This window comes from Odontesthes bonariensis, chromosome 10 (genome assembly GCF_027942865.1).
Source record: "Odontesthes bonariensis isolate fOdoBon6 chromosome 10, fOdoBon6.hap1, whole genome shotgun sequence".
Lineage (NCBI taxonomy): Eukaryota > Metazoa > Chordata > Actinopteri > Atheriniformes > Atherinopsidae > Odontesthes > Odontesthes bonariensis.
In genome coordinates, this window is record NC_134515.1 from 16,095,706 (window position 1) to 16,108,046 (window position 12,341).

Sequence of the window (12,341 nt, forward strand, 5' to 3'; positions counted from 1 at the left end):
CTAACAAACTCTATAGATGATCTTATTTTATAGCAAATAGCCACTGGTATTTGACACAACTGTTGTGTTACAGCGAGTTTAATGTGTATGACACCATGATCGTAAATAGCTGTGGATTGTCGGAGTATATATACGGCATGGGTCCCTCCTTACATCCGGGCATTCAGAAGGCTTGCACTCTGGGCTACATGCAGAGAACTCAGTTTCTCACTCTTTGCCCAGGGGAAAGTCCCCGGACTCGTGGCAGAAAGTGCTCTGGTTAAATCCAGTGTCGGCTAACGCTCTACCGCTACTAGCTGAGATGTTCTCCTGAACTGAGCTTGGTTGTCGTTAGTCGGCTTTGTCAGCATTCACAGTAATGCAAGCGTGCGATTTCAAACGCTTCAACAGAACGGGGCTCATTCTCCGAATGCTCTATTTTCGAAAACGTCATTTATTCCTTAAATACAGTCTTATTTTCCGCCAGTTATGTGAAATGGTCTTGAAAAGGTGACTTCTTCACAATCGTTGTAAGCAACATTGCCGCAGAGACGTATGAAAGGGAAAGCACGTTGAATGTGCTTCTTTGCTAATGTAAGGTTCAGAAGTTATATTTATATTTGAGTTAATTTACAAAAATGCATTTATAAGGTGATCAGTTTTATAGTTAACTATTTACATATTCATGTTACACAGTTATTATTTATATATTTAATTTATATTTACTTCTGAACCTTACACGAATTTCCTCGCAATGCAGCTGATCACGTGAGAGTGTAGCATCGACAACTTAAAGAGAGAGCAGAGCTGTTATTAATTTGTAGAGAGGAGTGGGCATTGTTTGACCATGAATAGCCTCCCTTAAGGTTTAAGCGGGTTTAGGTCTCCATCTTGTGGTGAAAGATATGACGTGCAACCCTTCCATTGCAAAAAAAAACGAGTGAGTAATATCAGGCAAATTAGGGTGAAGACATATAAACCTGAAATGATGAACAAATTCATGACAAATTAAATTAAAACGTACCTTTATTTTTCACATACACTGCATTTCACCATTTTTGTACAATGTGTTGCAGCTTAAATTGCTCCTTTTTTTGTATTCATTATATTGACCAATAAGCTTGTTATTATGCATTTTTATAGTAATTCTGGGTGTGTTTGACAACTTGTACAGTATCTTTATAAAGCTAGCCAATTCTGGATTTTTTTATTAGATTAGTAAAGTATTTTCTATCCTATTCTAATTAAGTGAAATTCAAGTGGTCGATAAACAAAAGGGGATGCAGATACATAATGTGCATTGTCATTTTTATTCTACACTGTCTACCGAAAATGGCCCTTGAGTCTCCATTTTCTATTGTATCACCTTTCTGTGAGAACAATGAGACTTTCTGTACCATCTTGACACCACTAGAGGGAGCACCATCCCTGCAGCATCCATCCTAATACAACCTGACGTGAGAACACACGCTGACACACACAACAGACTGTATGCCACAGGATTAGGCTGCACACAAAACGATTATAGTGTCACATGGTGGACCCTCCAAATGGTGGCTTCTAGTAGTTTACTTCATACTCTGAGCTATCCCACAATTCACTTGGATTGGGCGTAGGCGCACGCAGCAGCAGCATCACAAAGGTTCAGCTCCTCCCTGCTGTATGCTGGAGGGAGGGAGAGACAGAGAGGATCAGGGTCAGATGAATTCCAGCCTGAGTGACGGTGGGAGTGTGTGCGAATGAAAATACGAGTGTGTGTGCATGTGTGAGAGAAAGGACAAATCAGAGAGGGTCAGAGAGAAGAGAGCTGTGTGTTCATGTGTGTATGAGGCAAAGAGAGGCAGTGAGTAAGGCAGGCAGGAGGGGACGTAAGGAGAGGAAAGAGAAAGGGCGCACGAGTTAAAAGACAAGACAAGAGAACCCAGACTCAGAGGGAAGATGGCTGAGCCGGAGCTGAAATCGAGAAGCAGTCAGGAGAGTGTTGCCAAGGCGGCAAGCCAGGAGAAGATGGGGGGTATGTACAATACATGCATGTACTCCTGTGAGTACCACATGGCGCAGAGCTGCATTAATCCGCCACATGCTCTGATGCAACATTGCCTGATGCAAGAGTAGAACTGCAGAGTTCATATAGCTGTTGTGATGCATTGTGCTGTTTGGGGTGCGTGATGGTAACAGGTGACAAAGATGGCAGGTGTTTCTGTCAGACATTAGACAAAACAAAACAAATTAGGGAATGGAGACACGGCCTTATCAAACACTTAGTGTTTACACATAAAGGAAGAAGAGAAATGATCCTTTAGGTCTATCCAAAAAGCCTCCTTTTTTTATTTTTTCTCAGCCTTGATTCAGAATGAAAAGCTTATTTTGATATCGCAAATATCTGCATTGTTCTTATGTGTGTTGTCATATAAGTTTGGTGTTATCTTTTGTAAAATCGAGGCATGCCTCAAACATCTCAGCAAGAAACTTCCTTTCTCGTGTGTTGGTCATTTGCAACATTCAAACCTGGAAGGTGAAACTCTTTTTTTGATTTTTCTGCTCTGCTGTCGTCTCCTCACCAGCAACTAACCAAGATGGCCTCATTGAAGAGCAGCCAGCATCATCATCGGCCCTCATGGAATCTGCTCCGGCTGCCACAGGCTCCACGACCAGCCTGCCTGGCAAGGGTGAAAAGATTCAGCTCAAACGCAGCATCACCCTCTTCAACGGTGTGGGGATGATCATAGGCACCATCATTGGCTCGGGCATCTTTGTCACTCCAACGGGTGTAGTTAAGGAGACCGGCTCAGCCGGCCTTTCCTTGATCGTCTGGTCTGCGTGTGGAGTGGTGTCTACCATGGGTGCCTTATGCTATGCCGAGTTGGGCACAACCATTGTTAAGTCTGGGGGAGACTACACTTACATCTTGGAAGTGTACGGTGAACTTGCAGCTTTTCTAAAGCTGTGGGTGGAGATGCTAATCATTCGCCCATCGTCTCAGTATGTGGTCTCGCTGGTGTTTGCCACCTACCTTCTGAAACCTCTGTACCCGAGCTGCCCCGTGCCGGATAGTGCTGCCAAGCTCCTTGCCTGTCTTTGTCTTAGTGAGTAAATGTTCTCGCTGGGGTTACTTTACAGAGTTTTTTCAGAAATTTTCTACATCCCTTCGAATGCACTTGTTTGGAGGAAAATATTTACCAAATTCCCAATTTTCCTCTGTTTTGTATCTTCCCACCTCAAGCATCTTTGACGTTTGTAAACTGTATCAGTGTGAGGGCGGCCACCAAGGTCCAGGACCTGTTCACAGCCTCCAAGCTGCTCGCTCTGATCATCATCATCCTCTTTGGTTTCATCCAGATTTCTACAGGTGAGTGTCTCTCCCTCACAAAAAAATACTGTCACCACCCTCTGTTGCAAGAAGGATTCTTTGAATGCAGCTTTGCTAAGTATCTTAAGTCAGTGGGACTCCTTTGTCTTCATTAATGTTAATTGTGATAATGATGGCAATTAAAGTGGACAGTTTAAAGAAAAACACTGTTCCATTCCCTAGGTTTTATCTCATTATGTAGTGATATAATCATCCCCTCTTGACCTCTCGTATTTACATGTACAGTAAGAAGAGTTTATTTCTTTACTCCCTAATGATCAAGAAATTGTTGACCGTTGCTAATGAGCCTAACGAAGCGGGCTACTGTCCTTTCAGTTTGTTCGCACAGTTGCTGAGTCTGAACACAAGGCTTGTCTGTCTGTGGCCGTGCAATTGAGTCTGGGTGTGCAGCCATGTGCATCTATGTGGGCGTACTTTGAGTCTGAACACTGCTGCGAATAACCACTTTCATAGATGTCTCATCTCTTCAGTGTTTTATATGACAGAGCATGTTAAACAGAATTTGGTAAGAAGGACATTTGAAAAAAACAAAACAAAAAAAAATCTGACACTGCACACAACCTGCTCTTACAGTGACGAACGTTTATTCTGTGAAGGTTGCCTGAACATGTGTGGTGTCTCTGCTGATTCACGTACGTTCTGTGACCTCCATTTTGAATGAAACAAAATTTAAAACTAAAAGGAATCAGGGCCACTCCTGCCATTCAAAAAAAAAGAAAGAAGAAAAACGCAGCACCGGAAGACACTGTGGCCCTCAAACGCTCCATGCTACATCTGCTCCTCTCCCTCCTCGTGCAAGGCCACACCCACCACCATTGTGCTCCTCACTATGTTACCATGGTAACTGGATGTCGAGGCATGCCGGCTGTTGTCACACTGTGGTCTTTGACAGTGTGTGCAAGAGAGAAGGACACAGTGAGAAAATAATGTGCACATAATAAGTTTCACTGAAAGGGGAGTCATTAGCATCTGAAAGCAACAGGTAGAGGAGAGTCACGCCTAGACTTTTAGGAAGTTTCTCTGCCTATGAGCCACTGAATTTATTGGCTGCTTTGGTGAAATGAGTGGATTGAAGTTTACTGATCAAATATATATTTCTGTTCTTATTTAAATGCCAGCTGGGTTGGAGTTGATTATGTTTCTGCACATGAAAAGACATGCTGTAGTAGCTAGCGGCTGGTCCAAAATGTCAGGCATGTCAAAGGTCAGGCGGCGGCAGACTGGCATCGGAGCATGACATGAAAAGTGGCTGCAGCTCTGAAAGAGAATCTATTAAATGTCCAATGTTATAACTCTGGCATGACCTAAAGCTGCTTCTGAAATGAATGTTCGTCTTTCAGCTCTGTTCATACGGCTCTTTTCGTCTGTGAATGTGCAGGTGATGTGCCGTATCTGACACCAGAAAAGGCTTTTGAAGGCAGCAAATTCGGAGTCGACAACATTGTCTTGGCGCTGTACAGCGGTCTCTTTGCTTTTGGAGGCTGGTGAGAAATTTGTTGGCTATTTTGATTTCATAACAGTGCAGACATAGAAACTATTTCCTCGTAGTTGAAATCTGGCAAGCTTGCTTTTGGAGTACAGTAATTCCAATCTCTAAAAGTGTTGAACCACCTTTTTTTTCCTTCTAGGAATTACCTGAACTATGTAACTGAGGAGATGATCAATCCAGAGAGGTGACATAAATGTGATGAAGGTTGATTTCACAGAATTTCCTGTAAATATATGTCAATGGCATGACTCATCCAAGAATAGGCTTGTCTGCCATCTGCCATGGAGATAAAGCATAAAAAGTGACACAAACACAAGGTTTGATTGCTTGAGATAATTCAATTTTCAAATTGTTATGACCATTACTTACTTGATGCCTTGAATCTAACATTTTGACATTTAAGATTCTGAATGATGAAATCTGGCACGACTGGTCACACCAACCAGATATTAGGTTGTGCGATCATGTTGGAGCACAAATTCAATCTCTGATCTCAAAAATACAGTTCAATACTACATGGAAATTATGGTCTCAGCATGTTCTTTCTTTAAATGATTTTTGGTCTCCCCACAGGAACCTACCATTGGCCATCATCATATCCATGCCCATAGTCACGGTGGTGTATGTTCTGACCAACCTGGCCTACTTTACCACCATCTCCCCTCAGGTCATGATCGACTCAGAGGCTGTTGCTGTGGTGAGTGTTAACCACTTCAGTTTATAGCAATGTATAAGTCTTTATCTTGAATTTGGAGATTGGTTTCTTGTCACAGAATGTGAGCTGCTCTTGTGTGTGCTGTTTCGCAGACTTTTGGGGAGCATCATCTTGGTGTGATGTCCTGGTTGATTCCCGTCTTTGTTGGATTGTCCTGCTTTGGAGCCGTCAACGGATCTCTCTTCACTTCAGCACGGTGAGCAAAAACAAAAAACTGACATGAATTTTTGCCCCAAGGGGAGTAGGGGTTGTTCCAAGATCTGGAGCTGTTATTGGGTGGAAATTTTATGTAGGCCAAATGTTTCAGTGGAAAATAACCACCGAAGCGCTGTTTCTCTTCCAGCTTGTTCTATGCTGGAGCTCGAGAGGGTCAGCTCCCTGCAGCTTTGGGACTGGTTCACACAGACCTGTTTACACCCGTGCCATCCCTCATCTTCACAGTAAGATCCCTGCCTTTTTAAACGGATGATTTGACAGTTACTTGTTAGAAAAAGGTGTTCTTCTGTTTGAGCTGTTGAACATGATTATAAACTTCACAGGTGCAAAAATCTGCATTAAAATCAGACAAACCAATATCCTATTCATTATAGAACATAGAAAATATAGAAGATATTTCATAAGAACACATTAGCTCATCTTGAATGTGATGGCAGCGACTCATTTTTAAAAGGCTGGGAGGTGGTCAACAAAAGACTGGAAAAGTAAGTGCTTACAAAAAGAAACAGCTGGAGGAACATGTTGTAGCTGATTAGTTTAAGTGGCAACAGGTCAGTAACATGATTGGGTATGAAAAGTTTGGCAATTTCAGAATACTCCTTTTCAATATAAAACTGGGAAGGCTTTGAATATTCCGTCATCTACAGTATATGATATCAAACGATTCAGAGCATCTGGAGACATCGCTGTACGCAGGGACATGGCTGAATGTCAGTTTTGAATGCCTGTGGTCTTCAGGTCCTCAGGTGCTTCTGCATTAAAAACAGACATGATTCTGTCATTGAAATGTCTGCACGGGCTTAGGAACACAACCAGAAGTCATAGTCTGTGAACACGGTGCCATCCACAAATGCAGGTTAAAGCTTAATCGTGAAAAGAAGAAGCAATTAGCGATTCTGGACCAGAAACTGTCGCTTTGAGGCCAAAACTCATTTAAAATGGACAAAGTGGAAAAATGTTCTTAAATGTCATGTCAAATGATATTTGAAATTCTTTTCAGAGGCAAGAATGGGTCCCAAAGGTGCTCCAACGGGGTCTCCTCAGTTCCCAGATGTTTACACACTGTTGTCAAAAGAAGAGAGGAAACATGGACATGAAAAAATGTTGCTGCCATCAACTTAAAAATGAGCAAACAATTTTCATGAAAAAAATAGAATGTCTCACTTTCAACATTTGATATGGTTTCTATTTTCTATAGTGAATAAATTATTAGTTTATGAGACCTGCAAACCATTGCATTTTGTTTTTATTTACATTTTACACAACTTTTTGGGAATTGTGGTTTTACTACATTTATGTCAAAGACTAAATGCAGTGTTTTTTTTCCCCTTTGCATTAGTGTCTCCTGTCTATGATGTATGCCATCTCCCAGGACATCTTCTCTGTCATCAATCTGTTCAGCTTCTTCACCTGGCTGTGTGTTGGTATGGCCATAGCTGGCTTGGTGTGGCTGCGGTTGACCAAGCCTGACCTTAGAAGGCCAATCAAGGTAAAGTCTAAAGGGTGACAGCAGTAAATAATAAGTGGTTGTTGCATTGCAGCTCTTTCTGTGTGGAGTTTATTGTAAAGGATGTGAGACACACTAAGAGTTGACCTACCTGAATCTAGCCAGTTTCTTTGTCTGTCTACAAACATCAACATGTCTGCAAGTTACATAAAGCATCTATTTCTGTATTTTTTTTAAATATTTTTTTTATTTTTTATGAAAGCACCATTGTATCACTGCTCTTGTTATTAGTTGAAAGTGGAACCATACTGTGCTTCTGTGATAGGAGGGAGTGGTGTTTGAATGAATGCATGGCTGTTTGTTTCTCTTTCATCGTGGGAATATTACCTTGGTTGACCACAATCTTTCTTCTTTCCTTTGAGCCAGGGTGTTCGCAACCCATTTGTTTTATAAGATAAACTACTTGCAAGCAATAAAAAGAGATCTCTACTTCATATGTGAACATTTATGAGCAACAATTGGTGGTTTGTTGAGTCTAAATTCAAACAAACTACGGAAATATAGTAAAAGCTTAGATAGCAGCAAGGTAGCATTGTGGCTTCATCTGGATTTGAAAGTGTGATAGACTGAACCAATTAACAATATTATAGCAAAAGAAATAATCTATGACAAGTAAACGGAAGAAAAACAAACTATTATTTGGTTAATGTTCTTACTATGCAGCTGATGGACAGAATCATACATACCATGATGAAAACAAACAAACAAACAAGGATTTATTAACATACACATCACTTTAAAGTTTTAGTTCATAAAAGCAGATTTTACATAACATACCGTGGGATGACTGGAATTTTTCCACCAGAGATCGATAAAGTCTGATGTTAAAGTATTCAGAGGCATCCTGATTGATTTGTTCCATAGATTTTCTGTGAATGAGTAGAAAGTATGTAAAGTTGCTGAAGGTGTAAATACTAAAGCAAAGAACAAGATGAGTTCAATGAATTTCTTTCCACCGCTGGTTTTCATCAGTTACATTGTGATCAACATTCCCATTTTTGTTCATTAATGTTGCATCATGTCATGATGCCACAATCTGATGCTGAAGCTTTTTTAGAATATCGCATAGTTTCTCTCAAAAGTAGGTAAACATATTTCATTCTTCTCTCCAGTAACTGAAATGAACACTTGCTGCCTTTGTGATCTTTCTGCAGGTGTATCTTTTCGTCCCCGTAACTTTTGTGTTGGGCTGCGTTTTCATGATCGTCGTGTCATTTTGGGCCGCTCCGTTTGAGTGCCTGGTAGGCAGCGGCATTATTCTCACAGGCATCCCTGCATATCTACTGGGCTACAAGTGGAAGAAACCACATATGGTCAAGAAGATGCTGGGTGAGTGAGATGCTGGGCTTGTTTATTTTCAAAAGCGCCTTTGTCTGTTTGTTCAGCCGAGGCAGGAGAAGCATTCCTTACAGTTTGTTATGGAATTCATGTGTGGAAATCTGCTCGAGTACACCTGTGGAAACTGATACATTTGATTTGCTTATATTGTTGGAGCAGAGGGCAAAGTTTTTACGAATTGTTGAATGAAATCTGTAGTGACCTAGTAAAAGCAAATAGTTAATAAGATGGGTTGTTTCTCCTCAGAAATCTTCACGTTGTTCTGCCAGAAGATCTTCATGTCTGTTCCTGAGGACAAGGGGCAACGTGAAGAGGCTGAGTAATGCTGGACAATCTTGACCAGATGGAAAACTGAGTCATTCTTGGAGTGTTTACATCCATTCACCTGTGATTTTTTTTTTTTCTAATTTAACCAGGTAACTGTGTGAGAATTTTGTAATTACAAGAGTGCCCGGACAAGCTTGGAAAAGCGAGGTTTCTTTGTATTTCATGACCTCTTCAACTTGTTTAAAAATATCTACAGGTTGAATCTTAAATCAGGAATCAACATTTAGATATTTTCCCATGACACGACTTGCCAGTTAGATCTCTTTTATTGTTGGAACATGCTTGAATGTTAATGGAGAGTCCTGCTTCTTATCTTAAGATTTGAATAACTGGCACAGGCACGTGAGCATTTATAGTTATACTGCAAATGCAGAATCCACACAATGTCATCTGCTGGCCTACAGGTTTATTGTTCACCTCAAGTGTACAAATGAGTAGTTTATAGAAAAAGGAAAAGGCGATTTTCACTGCCTTCTCTTTTAGTACAACTAACAACCAAACTCCTAGATATAGTTTACGGTTAGTTAGGACCTTGAAGTTGATAGTTTTACCTGTGAGGTATAACTGAAGACTTAGCCACAATTACTAATATCTGAAGGAATGAGTATAAATGCCAGTGTATGATTAAGGAAGCACAGCACTAGTGAATTAGTGATTTCATTATACCCATACTAATGTTTTTTTCCAATGATATTTCATTTCCAGTTTTGTATTTTTTTGTACGCATTCTTATCTTAAAGCACAGACTAAAGAGAGATAGAATAACATTTATAATGTCTTCTTAGCTGAGTTGCTGTCAGGCAGGTCTGTTTCTTGTATCATTTCATTCCATTGTAAAACCATGTTAGTTTATTGCACACATGATGAAATGATGATGGAAACCAGCTCCTCTGTTCGCGAGGCGTTATTACAAGAAACGGAAGACCTGTACAGATATCACTGTAGTGGTTGTAGTAGTGTTTGTATTGAAGTATTTGTTGTCAGTGCCAGCTGTGTCAGTGCTGATATTCAGTTCTTTTGTTTTTTATGTCACTCTAAGACCAAAATGAATGTTGCAAGTTTAGAAAACACAGGCACTGATACCTCCGAGGAAAGCAGTCACAGAGGGAAAAACAAAAAAAACTGTACACTGTCCTGTGTTGTCAGGTTAGTTTTGCTGTAACTTTTGTAAGTTTTACTGGACAAATCATCCAGGAAGGCACACACCGAAGCTGGATCATAATATATGATGGTTTAAGGCATAAAACAGTAAAATAAGTGCCATTCCTCCAATAGTACTAAGCCATCAGAGTTCTTCACAATAGCAGATGGCAGAATAAAGGAAAGCCTGAGGGAAAAATTAACTCCATAATGTGTATTCTATTTGTAGCAACATCCATTTTTGTGATAGGACACGAAGTACGTGTCTTCTTTTTCAGACAACGCCAACTGTCCTCAAATATTACCTTCATTTCTAATGGAAATGGGAAGTTTAAAAATACCAACAAAGACATTTATATTTACACAAAAAGCAAGAAGGAAGTACCTCTACAATCACCTCTATGAACAAGCAAGGGCATTGCCTTCCAAAGGGAATTAATTTTCAGTTTTAGATAGTTGCAAGCACAACAATATACAGCATAGCTGTTGAGGAAATAAATGTGTTTTGCCCTTTATTGAATGTGGTCAATCTGATTGAAATATAACAAAGACCAAAGTATGTGTCTAAAACAACAAATTGATATCAACTGAAGATGAAATGTGTTTGCAGGCCCTTGTCAAGTATTTTATGTTATGCACAACATGCTGTATTTGTGTATGTATAAAATATCTCTATATGTATAAATCCATAATTCCTATAATGGTATTTGCTTGTTGAAATTTTGGAGAAAATAGAAAACTCTTATTTTTAATCTTAAACTTGAGAGTACTTATTGTAACTGTTGTATCTCAGTGTCCATGGCAGGTACATGTAACAATAAAAGTATTTTCTTCAAAGTCTGATTGTTTGTGTTCTATAAAACAGGCAGCCAGCAGAAGAAGTGTTCCCCTGAAGATAAAAAAAAAAATCTGATTTCTCACTGCTGTATGAATACAGTGGCCAAATGTATTAGGATCAGTTAACAAAAGACCAGCCGGAGCCTTACTGCAGATAACAGGAAGCAATCACAAAACACAAGAGAGCTTTGATCCAAATGAGGATATCACAAGCACAATTTTCTCAAAATCCAGTCCAACAGCATAATCTTCTGAGGCATCAAGTGTTTGGGTAGTGATCTGTATGAAAGGCTCAATCTTTCTTGTTTGCCTAGTCTTGTTTGTAGGCTGTCATGCTCCTGAAACCTAGAGTGTCAGGGGAGTTCATATCTGTCTGTAGAGGAAATGAGAGGCTCTGATGGAACTAGTATCAGACCTGCTGGACACAATATTAATGATGGGAGATTGGACAAGTGAGGAACTAATATTGCACATAGGGCATGTAGAGAATTTTGAGACCTTGTTTACAAAGGAGGATATATGCTGTTATTAATTGTAACATAATAATAAGGACATACTCTTGTGTTAATATTATTATATTGTAGACATGCTGTTATCCTTTGTAAGGTGTAAGTTTTAGCCTCTTTCAAAGGGAATGTGTCATAGCTTGGGTTACACAAAACTAACCTAAAGTCAAACAAATCACATTAAATGAGACTCATAGCGAACACTTCTGCATTGCCAGCAGGTGGAGATAGAGGAACATAAATAGTCGAAGGCAAGCTAGTAGAAAGGTCCTATCATTCTACTCATCAGTGGTGCTGCTCGTCAAAAGACTTACTTGAGATGATCTAAACAAGGGGAGACATGCACAGCCACCTTTTCACTTTAAACAGCTTTTACAGGAAAATAAGTCTCAATATATTCATTTAAATTAGTTTGATAATAAATAAAAAAATTTAAAAGTGGCCACAGTTGGTATTTAAGGGGCTTCCCCGAGGCCACTTCCGCAGCAGTTATGATGGTATGGCCTTTTAGGACCTTTTTTGGTCATTAATACACTGGACAATACACAACGTGCCTGTTCTCGCTTCCTTTTGTTAAGGGAACTGAAAATGAATGCAGTTATGTGAATTGGCTCTAGGGGGCACTGCGTCATCATGATCACTGAGAAGGGGAGCGGGATGGGGGAGCGAGGGATGTCGGATGATAGATTCCATTTCTATTCTACCTTTAATCCAACTGTGAAATTCATAAGTAAAAGGCAGTTATTTTTTCTTATAAGGTTATTCTCTGAAAGGCTGCGCACTGCTGCATCAACTCTGAGTTTCATCATCACACCTCTACCAAAAACATGGCCAGCGGGCAGAAATATGTTGCTTGATATGCTATATTGATCTGGTCTGGGTTTGAAAAAAAGAAAAAGAAAAAAAAATAGAAAGAC

General features: G+C 40.0%; 1 protein-coding gene across 1 annotated transcript; it reads left to right on the top strand.

The window, feature by feature from the left end:
• The first annotated feature begins 1,467 nt into the window (after positions 1-1,467).
• On the top strand, positions 1,468-10,904 carry LOC142390771 (large neutral amino acids transporter small subunit 1-like). The gene is made up of 11 exons (XM_075476478.1): positions 1,468-1,993; positions 2,544-3,065; positions 3,203-3,328; positions 4,728-4,833; positions 4,978-5,022; positions 5,412-5,535; positions 5,646-5,749; positions 5,897-5,993; positions 7,109-7,258; positions 8,431-8,605; positions 8,861-10,904. The coding sequence occupies exons 1-11, from the start codon at positions 1,918-1,920 to the stop codon at positions 8,935-8,937; spliced, it is 1,602 nt and encodes a 533-aa protein (XP_075332593.1). The 5' UTR covers positions 1,468-1,917; the 3' UTR covers positions 8,938-10,904.
• Positions 10,905-12,341: the final 1,437 nt, after the last annotated feature.

Bases quoted from the DNA above. Each gene is read 5' to 3' on its own strand.
- LOC142390771 (XM_075476478.1), top strand. From the start codon at position 1,918: ATGGCTGAGCCGGAGCTGAAATCGAGAAGCAGTCAGGAGAGTGTTGCC. The intron at 1,994-2,543 runs GTATGTACAATA...TCTCCTCACCAG, and splicing joins AAGCCAGGAGAAGATGGGGG to CAACTAACCAAGATGGCCTC. The intron at 5,023-5,411 runs GTGACATAAATG...GTCTCCCCACAG, and splicing joins GAGATGATCAATCCAGAGAG to GAACCTACCATTGGCCATCA.